This window comes from Oncorhynchus masou, chromosome 24 (genome assembly GCF_036934945.1).
Source record: "Oncorhynchus masou masou isolate Uvic2021 chromosome 24, UVic_Omas_1.1, whole genome shotgun sequence".
NCBI lineage: Eukaryota > Metazoa > Chordata > Actinopteri > Salmoniformes > Salmonidae > Oncorhynchus > Oncorhynchus masou.
This window is the reverse complement of record NC_088235.1, coordinates 79,130,401-79,153,099: the sequence shown is the minus strand read 5'-3', so window position 1 is coordinate 79,153,099 and position 22,699 is coordinate 79,130,401. Positions and strand designations below refer to the sequence as shown.

The 22,699-nt window shown below is 43.4% G+C and overlaps 1 protein-coding gene across 1 annotated transcript; it reads left to right on the top strand.

The window, feature by feature from the left end:
* The first annotated feature begins 18,828 nt into the window (after positions 1 to 18,828).
* Positions 18,829 to 22,692, top strand: si:ch211-212d10.2 (uncharacterized protein LOC557710 homolog). Its single transcript, XM_064935084.1, has 3 exons — positions 18,829 to 19,175; positions 19,660 to 19,775; positions 20,660 to 22,692. Exons 1-3 carry the CDS (start codon positions 18,992 to 18,994, stop codon positions 20,756 to 20,758), a joined length of 399 nt encoding a protein of 132 aa, XP_064791156.1. The 5' UTR covers positions 18,829 to 18,991; the 3' UTR covers positions 20,759 to 22,692.
* Positions 22,693 to 22,699: the final 7 nt, after the last annotated feature.

The following is a 22,699-nucleotide window of genomic DNA, read 5'->3' as shown; positions in this document are numbered from 1 at the left end:
AGGTCCTGGGAACTGGCTGCCTCTGGGTTCATTTTTGGCTCTGTGTTTCTGTCAGGACCTGGTTTCGAACCTGGGTCGCCGGAGTGAGAAACAGTCACTTAACCAACTGAGCCACGAATAGTCAGCAGAACCCAGAAGATGAGGCAGACACAGCAGTACTTAAGACGGTGTATTTAATAAAGAAAAAAATCCTAAAATACAAAAAATAGCAAATCCAAAAGGTGGTAGGAAAAACACAAAAAGACCTCAAAAGAAACTCACCAAAAAATAAACAAAAAACAGAATACCACAAGAACTTCACCCGGAATCGACAAGAGCACACAGAACACTAGGGCAGGGTGCTAACATACAAACACAGAGCACAGAACTGAGGGAAACAAAGGGTTTAAATACAATCAGGGGAAACGAGACACAGGTGCAAACAATAATGGGGATCAAAAACCCGGAACAACCCTGGCCAAATCCTGACAGTAGAGACTTTTTTTGTGTAATGGGCATTTGTTCTTAGAAGGATATAGAAGGCCTTATATATCTTTAAAACAATTACCGTTAAATTACTCACCAAACACAAATCAAAGTCCCTTAACTTTGATTTATTTGACCTTTATTTTTCATCTCCAGGTGCAGAAACTCTCAAGGCAAATATGGTTATCATTGGCAAGGGTAAAATAAAACAACAACAAACATGTTGAATGTAGAAAGTTGTCCATTTCCAACCATCCAGCAGAAAGAAGAATGAGAGGGAATGTAAGAGGTCATCTTATAGTGCCAGAGCAGCTGCAACAATTATTTATGATTTGACCTGAGCCATCAGAAACAGATATAGATGAAAAGCTGAGGAGGTCATGAGAACCTCAGGACGGGGAGGTGGAGGTGCCCTTCCCTGTGCCTGCAGACTGCAGTAGGCTGGCAGGGCCGGGCCTCTCAGTGGAGCTAGCAGAGCTGGTGGAGTCTAAACGTCTCTGGCTGGAAAGACATTCAGCACCTCATCAACTGACTCCACAGAGATGTTCCAGCTTCAGCTCTCTCAGAAGAATGTCAGATTGAGGTGAAGATTCTCTGGCTCAGAATCCTCAACCACCCTAGCCCCGTGAGTTTACCTAGTTTCAACAGGTGATAGCATTCTGTAATTGAGGTTTTGAAGGGCACATGCACCATAAATACCTTTGCTTCAAGAGGCAAAAGAGGTATGTTGTTTTCTAACGAGGTGCTGGCATGTTTTCTGTGGCAAACACTGCTATCATTCATATCCATTAGTCTTCCATATCTAACCAGGATACTGCTGACTTGTCGTTTGACACTGATGACCCTGTAGAACGTAATCTAGACATTCTCAAAACATTTAATCTGAATTTCATAGGGAGAATATTTTCAAATCATCATGACTCATTGACCTTCCAAAGACCTCCGCTCAAAAGCACAGACCGACTGGGTCATTAACAAAGAAAAATAGGGAGAACTGGCATCAGAGAAATATTATTGCTATGATTAATGCTTGCACTCCCCCATGCCCTTTCTGGAGATGGCAGGCCACATGCTGCAGTTCATTTTCTATTTAATTTCTCTGCTTCATTCTCTGTTGCCATTTGGTCCTAAGCAATGCTCACTTACCCAGATGGGGGGGGGTCAACCTGCAACCATAACCCCCATTTACATGTCTACCACACACACACATTTATTCCCATAAGCCTATCTGAGACAGCTCCATAACACAGTTACATGAGGGGAAATGTATGAATGGAGAAATAAGTCTGCTCCCACCAAGCATCTTTATGGGTGATATGTATAGTCTCCTGGACCTTGACGGAGCTCTGTTCCTCACCATGTTTCCCCCTGGTGAGAACTGGAGAGTATGTGAGACCAGTGAGACAATTCGATGCTGTAATGTAACTCAGCGTATTGCTCTTGCTAGTCTCCTGGGCTGGCCATGATGAGGTATGATGGCACGCAGCCTTAACATTAACGGGGGGAACAACCTTCTGATCACCCTGGACAGTGCTACACTTGTGTAGGGGATGTGAATTTATCCCGTACAATGTAAGCCCTTAAGCACCTGGAAAACTGCTAGACAGTATGTATACTGTGAATTCAACCCATTATAATGATAAAATAATCAGGAACACAGGCATTAACACAGTACGTTTTCCTCATAGAGATCCTAACAACAAACACAGTGTGCTTATACTAATAACACACAAATGATTGTATTTTTCTTTTCCATATTGAATAAATAATTTAAACTTTCATAGTGTAGGGTGGAAAAATTATGTGAACCCCTAGGCTAATGACTTTTACAAAAACTAATTGGAGTCAGGAGTCAGCTAACCTGGAGTCCAATCAATAAGATGAGATTGGAGATGTTGGTTAAAGCTGCCCTGCCCTATAAAAAAAACACTCCGAAAATTTTAGTTTGCTATTCACAAGAAGCATTATCTGATGTGAACCATGCCTCGAACAAAAGAGATCTCATAATACCTAAGACTAGGAATTGTTGACTTGCATGAAGCTGGAAAGGGTTACAAAAGTATCTCTAAAAGCCTTGATGTTCATCAGTCCACAGTAAGACAAATAGTCTATAAATGGAGAAATTTCAGCACTGTTACTACTCTCCCTAGGAGTGGCTGTCCTGCAAATATGACTGCAAGAGCACAGTGCAGAATGCTCTAGAGTGTCAGCTAAAGACTTACAGAAATCTCTGGAACATGCTAACATCTCTATTGACGAGTCTATGATACGTAAAACGCTAAACAAGAATGATGTTCATGGGAGGACACCACGGAAGAATCCACTACTGCCCAAAGAAAACATTGCTGCACAAGTTCGCAAAAGACCACCTGGATTTTCCACAGCCCTTCTGGCAAAATATTCTGTGGACAGATTAAACTAAAGTTGAGTTGTTTTGAAGGAACACGCAACACTATGTGTTGAGAAAAAAGGCACAGCACACCAACATCAAAACCTCATCCCAACTGTAAAGTATGGTGGAGGGAGCATCATGGTTTGGGGCTGCTCTGCTGCCTCAGGGCCGGGACAGCTTGCTATCATGACGGAAAAATGAATTCCCAGGTTTCTCAAGACATTTTGCAGGAGGCAGGAGAATATAAAGCTATCTGTCCGCCAATTGAAGCTCAACAGAAGTAGGGTGATGCAACAGGACAACGACCCAAAACACAAAAGTAAATCAACAGAAGAAAATAAGCCTCCAGTCCTGACCTCAACCCGATTTTAAAATGCTGTGGCATGACCTCGAGAGCGGTTCACACATCCTAAGAATATTGCTGAACTGAAACAGTTTTGTAAAGATGAATGGTCCAAAATTCATCCTGACCGTTGTGCAGGTCTGATCCGCAACTACAGAAAAATGTTGAGTTTTTTGCTGCCAAAGGAGGGTCAACCAGTTATTAAATCCAAGGTTTCACATACTCTTTCCACCCTATACTATGAATGTTTACACTGTGTGCTTAATAAAGACATTAAAACATATAATTATTTGTGTGTTATTAGTTTAAACAGACTGTATTTGTTTATTGTTGTGACTTAGATGAAGATCAGATCAAATTTGATGACCAATTTATGCAGAAATCCAGGTAATTCCGAAGGGTTCACATACTTTTTCTTGCCACTGTATATGCCAGGCCAAAATGGCATTAACAGGGCAATGATCAATCAATCATTCTAACTCATACAATGCATAATTTATGTAGCCTATTACTCTCCACCAATAATGGACCAACCTAACCTATATGCCACACCATGACAGCATCAAAACAGATCGACATGGCCACCTTGGGTCTCCCTCTATGTTTTTACATGGTGATTTCTCCCCTCCTCTTCCTTCACTCCTCACTTCCCTCCCTTCTGTTTTGCTGGGCCCTGCAGACAGCAGCTTGGAGAACAAAGCGCATCGTGTCTGGATATGATCATAAGTGAGGAGATGTCGAGACAGGAATGCAGTGGAATCTGATCGCTCCTGCAGACCTGCAGCAGAGACGGAGAGAGGTGAAGACAGGGCTCAGACATAACAGTAGAAATGATGCAGTCTTTACACCCGCTAGAATACCTTCATTCTGATCCCTCATGAGTTGGAGTTTTTCCTGACCATAAGACCTGACTGTGGAAAACTCTTGGCCCTAGTTACAGCCTTACTCACGTCGTGAGCACAATCATCTGGAACACTCCCAAAATGTGATGTCTGCATTCAACTTTTTCTTTTATACCTAGAACCTAATGGAAATGTGTGCATACACATCTGCGATGTTAACACTTCCCTCTAGACTGGATCCACACTTCTACATCAGGGGAGGATTATTCCTCTTCTCACATTCTTTCACACTCCATCTCAGCTGTTGGCAAGTGAGCAATGACAGCTGTGTAACATCAAGTTCACTTGTTTTCTATGTCAAGTTATATCTCCACCTTTCAGCCTAACATTTGTACATAGAGAGCCATAGTCAATAGAGAACATGTAGATTCCAACAAAAAGTTTGGAGACGGCAACGTTGACAGGTCAAGTAGTTAGATGGAGGAGATGGAAGTATGTGTTCAATGTTGTATTTCAGCACCTTCTATTGCAGTGATGTGGTCTATTGCTATGCATTCACATAGCTCTGTCATCCAGCATATATGAGGAGCAAGGCCAAACAAAAATCATTTTTTCAAGCATTTTCTCATTTCTGAGTGCAGATGAACCCGCAATTACCTTGTGGAGGAGTGTATCCTTTTTATTATAGTTTTGGATATTGAATACAAAAGGTACATTGTCAGGTTGACACTCTGCAAAACAGGTCTTACTATTACCTGATATACAGCTTGATCTGTCTTGAACCCAAAAAAGTACAAGTGGTCTGTAAGTGAGCTCTAATCAATGTGCTCTCTCAGGACACACTATAATTTCCAGAGGCGCGGTGAGGAACTAGCTACAGGAGAGTTCACCCCAGGGTTCAGTTTCGTGTTGAATTCCCACTATGTCAAGGTCATGTCTGGCAGAACATAGGAGCGACAAATGAGGATGGATATATACCTCCAGAACTCTGGTGATGGGCCATAAGGGACGTGGACATACCTCACCGAAACAAGTTTATTACTTGTACCTCAAATTCATCTCACCTGTTGAAAACTGAAAAATAGCTACATAGCTCATTGTAAATGATGAGAATGAGGTATTATATTTACTGGTAGAGCAGGTACTGTTGTTAGCCTTTAGCTCTTGCTCTGAAGTAATGAAAACCATATTAGCTGGAAAACCGTCCCCCACTCCAAGGTTGGCCAATGAGTTAGGAGACTTTTGAGGGCGTTTGCTGGGATGACGACAGTGTTTTTGGAAACATTAGGAGGCTAATGATGGATGAGTTTGGGCCTCGCTAGCTGCTAAGTATCTTGTCTGAGCAGGGGTCTATTTGGGCCAAATTTAGCCCTGTGAAAAAAAGTTACACTGACCAGTGGCAGCGACAGTTGTTTGCTTGTAGAAGCCAAGTTAATTTATAGACAACTTGCTACGCTCTTGTGATACATTTGGACCTCGGTGGCTGTTCCTTGCTTGCACCTATATTTACTTTTATTGTTATGTTCTGGACTGCTTTCTCCATTTTCTAAAATGCAGTTTGTTTTAACCTCAGCCTTCATCTTTTTTTCTGAATAGAACATTTGGAGCCTTAGTAGTTCTTACTCAGCCACAGTGGCACACCCTGACCATAGTTTGCTTTGTATGTTTCTATGTTTTGTTTGGTCAGGGTGTGATCTGAGTGGGCATTCTATGTTGGATGTCTTGTTTGTCTATTTCTATGTCTGGCCTGGTATGGTTCTCAATCAGAGGCAGGTGTTAGTCATTGTCTCTGATTGGGAACCATATTTAGGTAGCCTGTTTGGTGTTGGATTTTGTGGGTGATTGTTCCTGTCTTTGTGTTTGCACCAGATAGGGCTGTTTTAGGTTTTCACGTTTATTGTTTTGGTAGTCTGTTCATGTGTAGAGTCTTTATTAAAGTACCATGAATAACCACCACGCTGCGTTTTGGTCCACCTCTCCTTCAACTAAAGAAAACCGTTACACACAGTCTGGACCTTTAACTCAGCCACAGTCTGGTCCTTTACATTTTTCCACTTTATACACAGCGGACAATTTGCCAAGTCAGTGCTTTGGACCGTAGCCTGTCATGGTGTCAAGGACACCTCACCCACTTCACAACATTGTATTGTGGGTGACTGGGAACCAGAGGAATGTATTTGAAGAATGCTCTATGACTGCTGAATTCAGAACCCTACCTTGTTACGCAGAGTCCTTAGCGAGAACAGCGGGTAAGGTTGATGGAAAACAAATGAGAAGGCCGTTTGTGCAAAGCTGTGAAATTCCAGTGTGCAGCCCAAGAGTCTGGCTGCGTTGCATCACAGCTAATATAAATGCCTTTGGCACATGCACTTACACAAGTAAACCAAATTTGATCGTTGTGTCTTCCAAATTAGTCTCCAAGACAATAATTTATTCTCCATAACAGATATTTCGTTATAAACCTAATGGGATTTTTAGGACTGTTTTATGAGTGTATTCTGACACCATTTCCTTTAATAGTAATTAATCTAATAAGGAGAAAAGTGGACATTTACTTTCCTTCTATGGATTGAGTCAACATCCAGTGCTGGCATAAAGCTTCCACTGACAAGCCCAGATTCAGCCTTCTCAGACAGCTAGGGCCTGAAGGTCGTATGATGGGCAAATAAAAAGCCCTACTGTCTAATTCTCTTCCGTACTTTATTTACACTCCATAAATCTGACCAGCACGTTCTAGCATCGTCAAACACCTGAGGTGGGGCAATGACTGTCATTATGGGCGCCAGCGGTACAGGTTATTGCTGCACAGCATGTTCTGGGATACGGCGACTGATTTATTCTTTCCATGCATATTTTTCTCCACACAGTATATAGAATTACTACTAAATGCATGTGCTTTCATTGAGGTCAAACCAGCCTGCCTGTGGAAGTAGTTAAGAGGTCAGAACAAGGGGCCTCTGTTTTGGGTTGTGCTACTAGACAGTTGCCGACTAATATCACTGAGCTACTGCCAGCATACCATAGGGCTATTACCATTATAGAGATGGAAACAGAGTGAATAAAAGCTGAAGAAACACAGATCATAAGAAGTAGCCAATATGTACATTTTGGACATCACACATAAAATTGTGATTAGCATAAGAAGATGTATAAATGTACCTTGGTACCGAAGGAAAACCATAACGTCTGTTTTATGTATTCATGACTAATTGGTTTTGGGTCTTTGGATTTTTTGATGATGAATGACTTTCACCATACTGGACACTTTATATAAACTGTAATCCGGAGTAGACCTGCTTAGGCTATAAGAGAAAATATAATAAATGTGGTCTTTATGAAGTGAAATCCTCCAAGCGTTTCAATCACATCATAATCATGTCTCTGTCCAGTCCAGAAAACTATATCAAAGTTAATCATCCAGCAGACTTTATTTAAATACCATAATTCAATTAGATTGATTATATCTTACATTGGGCCATGCAGGAAATTATACATTATCTTTAATTAGTCCGATCTGCGCCAACAAGGATATTCATCTCAGCGAGGCTCAAATCCCAGTCCCAGACTTTAATGAAGGCAAACATGGATCAAATCAGTTTTACCTCATTTCTACCAGCATATCTCATGTGCAACAAACGTGAAGAAACCCCAACTTCTGGTCACCTTTGGTGGCACACACATATTAAACTCTCATCTCTTCCCAACATTTGGTAAATCTGACCATAATTATTTTCTCTTGATTCCATGCTGTCACAGTTAAAACTTTAAAGCAGGACATCCTTATCATTTATCGCCCTCCAGGTTAAGGAAGTCATCAATGAGCTTGATGCCTTGACAGGACTGTTTTCCTGGAACAGACTGGAATATGTTCAGGATTCATTCATTGGGCGAGTATACCATCTCACGTCACCTTTGACTTCATTCCTCTCTGCCTCCTTCTTTCCACTCCTCCCCTCTTTTGACCTCACGTAAATATCCCATCCCCATGGACTCACAGGCAACATCCGACCTCATCTTGAAGGCTGAGCTTCCACTAACCTCATTGCAACTCCCCTCCAAGTCAGGACCACTACCTTGTATCCCCCTCTCGCTCTTATCAATCAATCAAATGTATTTATAAAGCCCTTCTCCCATAAACTGATGTCACAAAGTACTCTCAGAAACCCATCCTAAAATCCCAAACTGAAAGCAATGCAGATCCAGATTCTGCACAGTCCTCAAAAACTCTTCCCTAGAAAGACCGGAATCTAGTAGGAAACCTATCTGCCTCCTATCCTAGAGGAACCAGGCAATGAGGGATGGCCAGTCCGCTCATAAGAAATCCCGCCATGCCCTCAGACAAACCATCAAATTGGCAAAATGTCAATACAGGCCTAAGATTGAATCCTCCCTACACTGGCTCTGATGCTCCTCTGTCTCTGCTGCTAAAGCCACTTTCTACCACTCTAAATTCCAAGCATCTGCGAGCTAACCCAGGAAGCTCTTTGCCACCTTCTCCTCCCTCCTGAATCCTCCTTTATCCTCCCTTCAAGGCAAGCAACATTTTGAAAAGAAGGTGCACGAGAGCACCAGCTGTGCTGTCAAATGACACCGTGTTCTGATCACACTGCCCTACCCTGTGCTCTGAGCAAGACCTTTCTCCAGATGAAATTCACAAAGACACGGCGCCAGACAGATTGCCCGCTTGACCCTATCCTCAAAGCATCTTCTCCAGACCACTGGAAAGTGTCTTAAAACCTCTTGATACTCCCCATCCGGATCCGGGACCGTGAATAAAGTCCCTTCCCTTCAGGCTCATTAGCATAACGACCTACACTCGATCCCTCCGATTTCTGAAAATATCCCTTACATTTACATTTCTCCAAAACTCTTGAAGACGTCTCTTGGCCAGCTCCAGAGCGATCTTCAAATTGGTGAATTCACCTTCTGACATCCAGTGGAACAGCCAACTACAATGCTCTTCTCTAAATCATTAAGGGGGTGGTGAGAAGCTAACTATCTTATCCTAGGTATTCCTTGAAGGTGGGGTTTCAGGTGTCTCCGGAAGGTGGTGATTGATCCTCTGTCCCTGGCTCCGTGGGAGTTTGTTCCACGGCGGGGGCCAGAGCAGCGAACAGTTTTGACTGGGCTGACCAGGGAACTGTACTTCCTCAATGGTAGGGAGGTGAGCAGGCCAGAGGTGGATTCGCAGTGCCCTTCCTTGGGTGTCCTATCAGAGCCTGGAGTCACTGCATAACCTGCCGTTCCCCTCACAGCTCCGTAGGCAAGCACCATGGTCTTCTAGACCGGATGCGAGCTTAACTGGAAGCCAGTGGAGAGAGCGGAGGAGCGGGGTGACGTGAGAGAACTTGGGCATGTCTGAACATATCAGTGTGGATGACGGATCACCAGTTCAAGCTTAATGGCAAGGCAGGAGCTTCCTCCCAGGACAGCCCGTTGCAGTAATCCAGCCATCGGGAGATGACAAGTGCCTGGATCCTAGGACCTGCGCCGCTTCCTGTGTGAGGCCTGGACAACACCCTGGATGTTGTCAACCAACATCACAGGCGGTGGCCCCGTTCCATGATGTTCATTGACAACATCCGCAGGGTGTTGCCTCACCAGGATCACGCGCAGGTTCTCCAGGCACTCTGGGTCAGGACACGTCTGGATTTGTCAACCGTGATGGCTGAGATCATGGTGCGGGCAGTCCTACAACTCATCGGGAGGAAGAGCAGCTCCGTCTTGCCGAGGTTCAGCTTGAGGTGGTGATCCGTCATCCACACTGATATGTCTGCCAGACATGCAGAGATGCGCATTCGCCACCTGGTCATCAGAAGGGGGAAAGGAGAAGATTAATTGTGTGTCGTCTGCATAGCAATGATAGGAGAGACCATGTGAGGCCTATGACAGAGCCAAGTGACTTGGTGTCAGCCCAGAAAAACTGGGCTAGAACAGAGCCCCCAATGGGGGACAAAGTGGTGACGACGCCAGGACAGAGGAGTCAATCACCACCTTCCGACACCTGAAACCCCACCTCTTCAAGGAATACCTGTCAGGATAGGATACGCAATCCTTCGTCACCCCCCGCCTTAAATGATTTAGAGGTCTAAAGTGGCTGTTCCACTGGATGTCAGAAGGTGAATTCACCAATTTGCGGAGCGCTCCGTGATGCAGAGAAGAGCGTCTCAGTTGAATGACTAAATGTAAATGTTAATCATCCAGCAGACTTTGGGTCCTGTGTGGTCATTCTGAGAGAGATAGTGGGAGAGCTGGCCAAGGTAGTGGCACGGTCTGTAGTTGTTGACATCGGAGGGATCGAGTGTAGGTTTTTTCAGAAGGGGTGCAACTCTCGCTCTCTTGAAGACGGAAGGGATTAGCCAGCGGTCAGGGATGAGTTGATGAGCGAGGTGAGGTAAGGGAGAAGGTCCCCGGAAATGGTCTGGAGAAGACTTTATTTAGGGGATAGGGTCATAGCGGGCAGGTTGTTTTACATTGCCGTCATGCAGGAAATTAGATTTCATCTGAGAGAGAGGGGAGAAAGGATATACTACTGGTAGGGCAGTGTGAGGCAAATCCCAGTCAGACTTTAATGAAGGCAAACTTAAATCAGTTTCTCCTCATTTTCCAGCATATCACATCTGCAACATGGGGGAAGGAAAAACAACTCTAGACCACCTTTAGGACACATATTAAACTCTCCTAGGCCCAACATTTGGTAAATCTGACCATAATTATTTTCTCTTGATTACTGCCTACAAGCAAAAACTAAAGCAGGAAGTACCAATGATGCTCAATAAGGAAGTGGTCAGATGACGCGGATGCTACATTACAGGACTGTTTTGCTGGAACAGACTGGTCCATTCATTCATTGAGGAGTATACCATCTCACCAGGGAGGCGACGTAAATATCCCAACCAGAAGGCCATGGATTTTCCTCCATTTCCGCATCGACGACGTGTCCCCACAGAGGCTCCGCACCGAGCTGAAGGCTGGAGCTGACCAAGGAACAGGACACTAATCCTGTTTATCAATCAATCAAATGTATTTATAAAGCCCTTCTTACATAAACTGATGTCACAAAGTAGGGGACAGAAACCCAGCCTAAAATCCCAAACAGAAAGCAATGCAGATGCAGACTCAGGAGTGGTTGGAGAAACTCCCTGAGCAGAGGGAAGAATCTAGGATGGAAAGGAGAGAGGAACCAGGCAATGAGGGATGGCCAGTCCGGTTGAAATCCCGCCATGCCCTCAGACAAACCATCAAATTGGCAAAATGTCAATACAGGCCTAAGATTGAATCCTACTACACTGGCTCTGATGCTCGTCGGATGTGGCAAGGCTTGAAAACTGAGGTTAGTGGAAGGTCATCTAAAAGATGAAACCCAGCGTATTGCTGCCCAGTGAGTAGGGGGCCGACCAGATGAGCTAAATGCCTTTTATGCTTGCTGGAAAGAAGGAGGCAGAGAGGAAGAGCAAAGGTACACTGGGCACCAGCTGTGCTGGATGACAGTGTGATCACGCTCTCCCAGGATGTGAGCAAGACCTTTAAACAGATCAACATTCACAAAGGCACAAGCGCCAGACAGATTACCAGGACGAACCAAAGCATGGCGGACCAACTGGAAAGGATGTTCTTAAAACCTCTAACTGTGACCCCATCCCGGATCCGGGATCGTGAATAATGCCTCAGGCTCATTAGCAGAGAATGTTAACCATTTGGGAAAATGCAAATAAAATGAAAATAATGCGCCTGCTCTCAAGCTTAGCCTTTTCTTAACAACACTGTCATCTCAGATTTTCAAAATATGCTTTTGAACCATAGCAATTCACTAATTTGTGTAAGAGTATGCAAAGCTAGCTTAGCATTCTGAGTAGCATTTAGCACGCAACATTTTCACAAAAACCAGATAACCAAATAAATAAAATAATTTACCTTTGAAGAGCTTCGGCTGTTTTCAATGAGGAGACTCTCAGTTACATAGCAAATGTTCAGTTTTTCCTGAAAGAATCTTTGTGTAGGAGAAATCGCTCCGTTTTGACATCACATTTGGCTACCGAAACGAACCGAAAATTCAGTCACCAAAACGTCAAACTTTTTCCAAATTAACTCCATAATATCGACCGAAACATGGCAAACGTTGTTTGGAATCAATCCTCAAGGTTTTTTTTCACATATCTCTTCATTGATATGCAGTTCGTGGAAGCCTGCTTCCCCCTCAGAATCGCATGGAAAAATACCAGCAGCTGAAAAAGACGCACCAATTTCGACGGAGGACACCGGGCGGACACCTGGCAAATGTAGTCTCTTATGGTCAATCTTCCAATGATATGCCTACAAATACGTCACAATGCTGCAGACACCTTGGGGAAACGACAGAAAGGGCAGGCTCATTCCTCTCGCATTCACAGCCATATAAGGAGACAATGGAAAACGGAGCCTCAAAAATCCTGCTGGTTTCCTGGATGCCGTTTCATCTTGGTTTTGCCTGTAGCTCCCGTTCTAGGGCACGCACAGAGAATATCTTTGCAGTTCTGGAAACGTCAGAGTGTTTTCTTTCCAAAGCTATCAATTATATGCATAGTCGAGCATCTTTTTGTGACAAAATATTGCGCTTAAAACGGGCACGTCTTTTTATCCAAAAATGAAATAGCGCCCCCATAGCATCAAGAGGTTAACTGACATTTTCAACCTCTACCTGACAGTCTGTAATACCTACATGTTTCAAACAGACCACCATAGTCCCTGTGCCCAAGAAAGTTAAGGTAGCACTCAAGTCGGTAGCCATGAAGTGCTTTCAACACCATCATGCCGGAAACCCTAGACCCACTCCAATTCGCAGACCGCCCCAACAGATCCACAGATGACACAATCTCAATCACACTCCACACTGCCCTTTCCCACCTGGACTAAAGGAACACCTTTGTGAGAATGCTGTTCATTGACTAAAGCTAGCGTTCAACACCATAGTGCTCCCAACGCTCATCACTAAGGACCCTGGGACTAAACACCTCCCTCTGCAACTGGATCCTGGACTTCCTGACGGGCTGCCCCCAGGTGGTAAAGGTAGGCATCTTCCATGCTGATCCTCAACATTGGGGCCCCTCAGGGGTGCATGCTTAGTCCCCTCCTGTACTCCCTGTTCACCCACGACTACATGGCCAAGCACAACTCCAACACCAACATTAAGTTTACTGACGACACAACAGTGGTAGGACTGATCACCCACAACGATGAGACAGCCTACAGTGAGGGAAAAAAGTATTTAATCCCCTGCTGATTTTGTATGTTTGCCCACTGACAAAGAAATTATCAATGTATAATTTTAATGGTAGTTTTATTTGAACAGTGAGAGACAGAATAACAACAACAAAAATTCAGAGAAACGCATGTCAAAAATGTTATAAATTGATTTGCATTTTAATGAGGGAAATAAGTATTTTTCCCCTCTGCAAAACATGACTTAGTACTTGGTGGCAAAACCCTTGTTGGCAATCACAGAGCTCAGACGTTTTTTTGTAGTTGGCCACCAGGTTTGCACACATCTCAGGAGGGATTTTGTCCCACTCCTCTTTGCAGATCTTCTCCAAGTCATTAAGGTTTCGAGGCTGACGTTTGGCAACTCAAACCTTCAGCGTCCTCCACATATTTTCTATGGGATTAAGGTCTGAAGATTGGCTAGGCCACTCCAGGACCTTAATTTGCTTCTTCTTGAGCCACTCCTTTGTTGCCTTGGCCGTGTGTTTTGGGTCATTGTCATGCTGGAATACCCATCCACGACCCATTTTCAATGACCTGGCTGAGGGAAGGAGGTTCTCACCCAAGATTTGACGGTACATGGCCCATGGCCATCGTCCCTTTGATGCGGTGAAGTTGTCCTGTTCCCTTAGAAGAAAAACACCCCCAAAGCATAATGTTTCCACCTACATGTTTGATGGTGGGGATGGTGTTCTTGGGGTCATAGGCAGCATTCCTCCTTCTCCAAACACTGCGAGTTGAGTTGATGCCAAAGAGCTCCATTCTAGTCTCATCTGACCACAACACTTTCACCCAGTTGTCCTCTGAATCATTTAGATGTTCATTGGCGAACTTCAGACGGACATGTATATGTGCTGCAGGATTTCAGTCCTTCACGGCGTAGTGTGTTACCAATTGTTTTCTTGGTGACTATGGTCCCAGCTGCCTTGAGATCATTGACAAGATCCCCCCCGTGTAGTTCTGGGCTGATTCCTTACAGTTTTCATGATCATTGCAACTCCACAAGGTCAGATCTTGCATGGAGCCCCAGGCCGAGGGAGATTGACAGTTTTTTTGTGTTTCTTCCATTTGCGAATAATCGCACAAACTGTTGTCATCTTCTCACCAAGCTGCTTGGTGATGGACTTGTAGCCCATTCCAGCCTTGTGTAGGTCTACAATCTTGTCCCTGACATCCTTGGAGAGCTCTTTCATCTTGGCCATGGTGGAGAGTTTGGAATCTGATTGATTGCTTCTGTGGACAGGTGTCTTTTATACAGGTAACAAACTGAGATTAGGAGCACTCCCTTTAAGAGTGTGCTTCTAATCTCAGCTCGTTACCTGTATAAAAGACACCTGGGAGCCAGAAATCTTTCGGATTGAGAGGGGGTCAAATACTTATTTCCCTCATTAAAATGCAAATCAATTTATAACATTTTTGACATGCGTTTTTCTGGATTTGTTTGTTGTTATTCTGTCTCTCACTGTTCAAATAAACCTACCATTACAATTATAGACTGATCATTTCTTTGTCAGTGGGCAAAAGTACAAAATAAGCAGGGGATCAAATACTTTTTTCCCTCACTGTATAGGGAGGAGGTCAGAGACCTGGCAGTGTGGTGCCAGAACAACATCCTGTCCCTCTATGTGAGCAAGACAAAAGAGCTGATTGTGGACTATAGGAAAAGGAGGACAGAACTGGCCCTCATTAACATCGACGGGGCTGAAGTGGAGTGGGTCGAGAGTTTCAAGTTCTTTGTTGTCCACATCACCAACGAACTATCATGATCCAAACACACCGAGAAAGTGGTGAAAAGGGCACAACAACATATTTTCCCCCCCAGGAGGCTGAAAATATTTGGCATGGGTCCCCAGAACCTCAAAAGTTTCCACAGCTGCACCATCGAGAGCATCCTGACCGGTTGCATCACCGCCTGGTATGGGAAGTGCTCGACATCTGACCGCAAGGTGCTACAGAGGGTAGTGTGTATGGCCCGGTACATCACTGGGGCCAAGCTTCCTGACATCCAGGACCTATATAATAGGCGGTGTCAGAGAAATACCCCCAAAATTGTCAAAGACTCCAGTCACCCAAGTCATAGACTGTTCTCTCTGCTACCGCATGGCAAGTGGTACCGGAGCGCCAGGTCTAGGACCAAAAGGCTCCTTAACAGCTTCTACCCCCAAGACTTAAGACTGCTGAACAATTAATCAAATGGCCACCCGGACTATTTACATTTGTTTTTACACTGCTGCTACTCACTGTTTATTATCTATGCAGAGTCACTTTACAAATTACCTTGACTAAACTGTATCATCACACATTGACTAGGTACCTGTACCCCCTGTATATAGCCTCGTTATTGTTATGTCATTTTCCTGTGCTACTTTTTTTATTAGATTTTTTAAACTTTAGTTTATTAGTAAATATTTTCTTGACTCTATTTCTTGAACTGCGTTGTTGGTTAAGGGCTTGTAAGTAAGCATTTCACAGTAATACAACCCCTGTTGTATTCGGCACGTGACAAATAAAATTTGATTGATTTGATCCAATGGCACCATAGTTATAGTCTCTTCATAACTAATATGTCATAGGTTAGAAACAAAGCATTTGGAATATTAAAAACTCCCAGAAATAGCACATTAATTAATGTTAACAGTCCATGGTGTGGGAAAGTCAACCTGGGGATGTCCGATTGCCAAATACTGGACAGAGCCATAATCTCCACCCGGTACAGCCTCCCGGAATGTCCCCTTGCCAAATACTGGACATAATCTACACCCAGCACAGCCAGAAGAGGACTGGCCACCCCTCATAGACTGGTTCCTCTCTAGGTTTCTTCCTAGGTTTCAGCCTTTCTAGGGAGTTTTTCCTAGCCACCGTGCTACTACACCTGCTTGCTGTTTGCGGTTTTAGGCTGGGTTACTGTACAGCACTTTGTGACATCAGCTGATGTAAGAAGGGCTTTATAAATACATTTGATTGAAAGCCAGTCTGGCTTCTACCAAGTTATGGAAAGTCTGAAATCCAAAGAGAATAATAAGCACTATAATTGATAATTGAGAAAATTGTTTTGAACTATTTGCTCACTATATAAAATGTGCCACACAGTACAAAAGTACTTCCAATGTGCTGTTGCTACCCCTGAAATAGTGTTGTCCTCAGCTCTTTTGTATTCAGTGGCCAGATACATTACTGAATGACCACTACTGTATATGGGGGTTTCTAATCTGAGACATAAAATGACCTAATATGTTACATATGACATGTAGGCCTAAACCATGTTTAACTGAGCTATAAACAGAAAAGGCATTAGTGGGTTCTGTCACTGATCCCAGGCATAATGAATGAGATTAGAATCAGGGCCAGACTACTGCATTTGAGGCCCCAGGGCCACATTCTCTGTTTTATAATGCTGTTCTAAATATAATAAAATCCAATTTTATTGGTCACATACACATAGTTAGCAGATGTTATTGTGGGTGTAGCGAAATGCTTGTGCTCCTAGCTCCAACAGTGCAGTAGTATCTAAGAATTCACAACAATACACACAAATCTCGAAGTAAAAGAACGGAATTAAGAAATATATACATTTTAGGACAAGCAATGTCGGTGTGGCATTGACTAGAATATAGGAAATACATATGAAATTAGTAAAACAGTATGTAAACATTATTAAAGTGACCAGTGTTTCATTATTAAAGTGACCAGTGATTCCATCTCTATGTACATAGGGCAGCAGGCTTTAAGGTGCAGGGTTGAGTAACCGGGAGGTAGCCAGATAGTGACAGTGACTAAGTTCAGGGCATGGTACTGGGTGGAGGCCGGCTAGTGATGACTATTTAACAGTCTGGCTGCCTTGAGATAGAAGCTGTTTTTCAGTATCTCGGTCCCAGCTTTGATACACCTGTAAAGACTTCTGGATGACCTTCTGGATGATCGCCAGGTCAACAGGCCGTGGCTCAGGTGGTTGATGTCCTTGGTGATCTTTAGGTGTAGGTGTCCTGGAGGGCAGGCAGTATACTCCCGGTGGGGGCAGACTGCACCACCCTATGGAGAGCCCTGCGGTTGCGGGCGGTGCAGTTGCTGTACCAGGCAGTGATACAGCCGGACAGGATGTTCTCAATGGGGCATCTGTAAAAGTTTGTGAGGGGCCAAACCAAATTTCTTCAGCCTCCACCCACACAGACAGTGTGGGTGGACCATTTCAGATTGTCAGTGATGTGTACACCAGTGAACTTGAAGCTTTTCACCTTCTCCACTGTGGTCCCATCGATGTGGATGGGGGTGTGTTCCCTCTACTGTCTCCCGAAGTCCACGATCAGCTCCTTCATTTTGTTGATGTTGATGGAGAGGTTATTTTCCTTGCACCACTATGCCAGGGCCCTCACCTCCTCCCTGTAGGCTGTCTCGTCATATTTGGTAATCAGGCCTACTACTGTTATGTTGTCTGCTTGGTAATCAGGCCTAATACTGTTGTGTCATCTGCAAACTTGATGAGTGAGTTGGAGGCATGTGTGGCCACGCTGTCATGGGTGAATAGGGAGTACAGGAGGGGGCTGAGCACACACCCTTGTGGGGTTCTTCTGTTGAGGATCAGCGTAGTGGAGGTGTTGTTACTATCTTCGCCACCTGGGGGACGGCCCGTCAGGAAGTCCAGGTGTCATATCCTGATCTATTTCACTTGTCTTTGGGATTGTCTCCATCTCCCTCCAGGTGTCGCCCATCTTCCTCATTTTCCCTTGTGTATGTATACCTGTGTTCTCTGTTTGTCTGTTGCCAGTTCTTTTGTTTCGTCAATCTTACCAGCGTTTTTCCCTCTGCTCCTGTCTCTCGATTGTTTCTGTTTCCTAGTTTTCCCGGTGTTGACCATTCTGCCTGCCCTGACCCTGAGCCTGCCTGCCATCCTGTACCTTTGCCTGCCCTGACCCTGAGCCTGCCTGCCTTGGACCTGCCTTTTGCCAGCCCCTGTTCAATTAATAAACTGGTGTTACTTCGACGTTGTCTGCATCTGGGTTTTACCTGAAACATGATACCATGAGGTTGCAGCTTCTACACATTTTGTCATGAGGTTAAGAGAAAATGTTGCAGTTTTAAAGCTAATTTCCTGCAATTATACACTTTTAGCTATTGGTCAGAGATAAAAAAAAAAAAAGTGCTGTTATATAGCACCCCCCCCCAAAAAAACCCAACAACAACATTTAAAAAAAAACTGTGTGCCTGTGTGCCTGTTTGTTACCTTGCCCTGATTTAGAATGTATGATATTCCTACATTTTAAGAGCCAGTGTTAATGCGTTTCTATTTTGAGTTAAATTTAGGCTAATGTGCTAGAGGGAAATAAAAACAACTGTAGCACCTGTTCCATACTGTTTTGCACAAACATATGGTAACCTATGGCAGTCTGATTAAAATCGAATGCCTTTTTTAAACATGAATTAGGCTTACTGAACAGGTGTGCAAAAAATAAATGATCTGACATTCAGTTGACCCAGTTAAAAATAATCTGTCATCTCTGGCCAATCGCTTGACCTGCGTCTTGAAATCATAGGCTGTTCAAATGTTCTGATGAATGCGGATGACATGACAAGATTACCGGATCCCGATGCCAGTTAGTTTAATGTTACTGAATATTCTCACAAAAAAAACAGTCAATTCTAAAATGCGCAGTCAGTAGGCGGTAAAGGGACTTTATAACGAGTAGTGCAAATAACGGATATTCCCAATTTATTGAAATGGCGTCTGGGAATGAAGAGGAAAGTGCGGGTAGCGTTTCATGGAGGCTAATAGGCCCAGCCTCTGAGCTTTCCAAGAAGCAGTGCCGTTTGATGCACTCCTCCCTCGGCTACGGCTCGGATGTTTGCCTGTTCTACGTGAAAGGGGAATTCTTCGCCATGGATGCTCGCTGCGCTCACTCCGGTAACCACATATGCCTCACTTTACGTTCCACTCGCTATATCTCAGGGCTATAGGCTAGACACAATGCGCTGAAATTCTATAGAAATCACCAGCCGTATGCATATCATACTTTTTTGAAGCTATGAATAACAAAAACACTAATAAACTGTTTTCGTAGGAAATAGATTAAAACTGGTACATTCATTTTGGGTATAAAATGGTAAGATACTGAAAGAATGGAAAAATGCATGGAAGGCAAGTGCTCACTCATACGCATGATTTCTGTTATGAAATGAGTTAAAAAGGCCAGACAAATCAAGTAAACTGCATGTAGATGTTACACCGTATTGCATTTCAACTCCCCTTCTTTCCAGTAATGTCAACATTTCTGGAGTTTAACTCTCTTTGATAATATTGCTCTTCAACGAAATTAAGTATGACATCAGATCATTGATTTCCAGAGGAAACTGTTATTCATGTAACGTTAGTGTGCTGTCTTTGACAGGTGGTCCGCTGTGTGATGGAGACATTGAGGATGCAGATGGTGTTCTGCAGGTCTTCTGTCCCTGGCATGACTATGACTTTAACCTCAGGACAGGACACTCAGGGACTGGTTTACAGGTGAGTCTACCAACTAATGTAGACAAACCAATAAACCAACCTACACTTCTACAAACCCAGAATGCTATGCAATTAAACTAAAAATGAAACAAACTTCACCACAGTTGCAATGAACACTTCTCTAAGCCTTGACCAAGATCTGCAGCCTATGTGCTTAGCCTATTATATGGCACACGATCCATGACAACAATAGTCTCCCTTCCCTCCCTTACCTTTCCTCCTTGAAGTTCAGCTGGCATGACTGGATAGGAGAAAGTGGTGTCGGGAGAGATTTTCACGGTCACTTTCCTGGTCAATGATTCATTCAAGGAGGAAGGGAAGGTTCTGCGTTTCCTATAATGTACCAAAAGGGATGCCACTTTTTCAATCAATTTCTCACCACCACTTCATGTCAATTAATTGCTGGAAATACAAGCAATTTGTTTGTCTTTATAATTCCATGCAGGAGCAAAAACAAGGATCAAGTAGCCTGTGAATGTTATACATTGATTTGTTACAATTACAATGGGGGTAATGATCCAATGTCCAAAGTTAACATAGCTGTCAGATGAGGTGTTTGGGGGTGTCTTGGATGTTGGAACCACTCACAGTGGTGGTCTGACTGCATGTCTGCTGCCTTTTCAAAACGCCAGTAGCTCTGTGTAGGTATGTTATTGTGTTGACTTGCTCACATTTCAAAATGTGTATTCCTAATCAGTGCAGTGTGTGAAAAACAAAATTGGCCCAGGCTACACTAGCAAGTGTGACAGCAATATTGAGTGTTGTGACACATTCTGCCCTTGAGTGTGCTCTCTGCTCATGGTAAAGCTCACAGTCAAGGTGTTGTTTGTTTTCAATTTTTCCAGCCGTCACATGTCCTTGTTTTATGTGTTTATCTGTTTTAGCAACAAGTGTACAAAGTCAAATTGGAGGATGGCAGTGTGTATGTGAAGCACGCAAGCCCTCTCTCATTACAGACCTTCCCATCAGGCAAGAAGAACTGAACTGCTGCCTAAAACCTGTTGTAAGCCTGGGCAATCCATATGGAATGGCCTGTAGCAATACTGGCAATTCTTTCAGATTTATTCTACAAACCCAAGCCATCTGAGGCATTCCTTGCCTTATATGATCATCACAGACCTTTTTCCACTCGGCTCTGGCAATGTTGGACTCTGGGTCATTATCAAGAGGATCGTCTGAAGGGAAGAGATATGACATCATCTTTTTGTTTGAGGTTTTTTGTTGTCGGAGACACTGGGACTTTAGCCATCTGCTGGCAGTGAAATAGAGAAGAGGTTGAAGGGCCACTGCTGATCTTGATAACCGATCAGACATTCAGCAGACATTATGTATTAGCCACTGCTCAACTTAAGTACATTTTCATTCTTCCCTCCCTCAATATATCACAAATCCTTACTGTAACGGGCTCTTATGAAATCTGTGGAGGTTTACAAATATTGTATGTTCTAAATGATATGTCCAATATGTACATCTGACTGGTGCGTTAGGGGCTACTGGGAATATAGATCATTTTAGTAGAGAAGTGTCAACAGCCCATCTTCACACCTTTAAAATGCATTACTGTAAGGTGCAAGAGTATAATTACTGGAACTGATGTGATGTAATTGAGGTTCAAAACATGGTCCCAAATTTGAAATGCCCTTATGCGAAGCTTTTCATTATTTGACCTCAACCGTTTAAAAGCGAACATATAACAACAGCCTAAACACTGCCCAGTATCTGACCTCACATACAACTCGTCAATGCATTTGGTTCACCTCTGGTGAATGATAATAGCTACTGTAACGTTACAGCTACAGTAAAACATCTATTCATTTTGCTGAGTGGTGAGGTTTTGAATGGAATAAAGTGATCCCTGCAGTAGCCCAGAGAGTGAATAGAAACCACAGCTCAGCTATATGACACCCACCTAAACTGGTGCCTGCCATTTGTAGTACCGAGCTGAGATCCAAGCGAACACACATGAAGGGTCCTGTAATTATTACTGGTTATGGTCCAGTAATGAATATTTATTAAAGCCTTGTCAGCATTTCCCCTTTGGCCGATGCACAGACGTGTTTTTCCCTACTGAGGCAAAGGGAAGACTGGTCAACAGGCTGCAGAGCAGACTCAGGACTAAAATGCACTATTCAATCAAGAGAAATGTGTTATTGTAGCTACTTGTGTTTTTTTATGCCTCCTCTTCACCTATACTGGCAACAACATTCACTACATCTTCTATCCACTACATGTTCTCACTCTGACATTAGAGATTGCCAAAAAGGTGTCAGTAAAAGTGTGGCTTGCCATTCTAGTTTTCCCACCTCATAGCCTTTCCTGTTGTGCGACTTTTTACAATAATATTTCCATTGGTGTCGAGTGCTGTGTGGATAGGACCTGTGCCTCGTGTTTAATTATTCATCACCTGAGAGGTAATATTCACTGACAATTGAGATGCAGCCATTGTGTGTTTTGGTAGAACAATCACCTTCTACTGGGTCTGGCGTGCACAGTCCATGAGTGGTTTTCTCATTTTGTGGATCCAGACATTTCCTAGTAATCGGTTTATTGTATTGGATTGCATTCACAAGTTGTCCTTAGACATTAGAGGACCCATCGTTGATGTCAGAACTTTTCAATGTAGGCTATTACATAATGTTTGTCATATGCAAAGCTCTATATTGTTTTTTTTTACTACTGTTTCAAATGTATATGCCAGTCATTAAGCTGCTTATATGGTTTTTCATACCATTTTATATTCATTGTTATGACTGTCTTGTTATTGATGTGGATGTTATGAATTATGCAAACTAAGTTATCCCTTCATTTAGTTTTTTAAATGTAATCTCACGGTACGTCACGTCTTAGTACTACAGTAAAATGGAATATGTCCTTTTGCTGATGACTTTTTTCAAAATAAAATATGTTTCCAGCGCGATCATTAA

What these genes read in the sequence shown, in the direction of transcription:
- si:ch211-212d10.2 (XM_064935084.1), top strand. Translation starts at nt 18,992, where the DNA reads ATGGCGTCTGGGAATGAAGAGGAAAGTGCGGGTAGCGTTTCATGGAGG. An exon ending in TGCTCGCTGCGCTCACTCCG is followed by an intron (nt 19,176 to 19,659) that starts GTAACCACATAT and finishes TGTCTTTGACAG; the next exon opens with GTGGTCCGCTGTGTGATGGA. An exon ending in ACTCAGGGACTGGTTTACAG is followed by an intron (nt 19,776 to 20,659) that starts GTGAGTCTACCA and finishes TATCTGTTTTAG; the next exon opens with CAACAAGTGTACAAAGTCAA.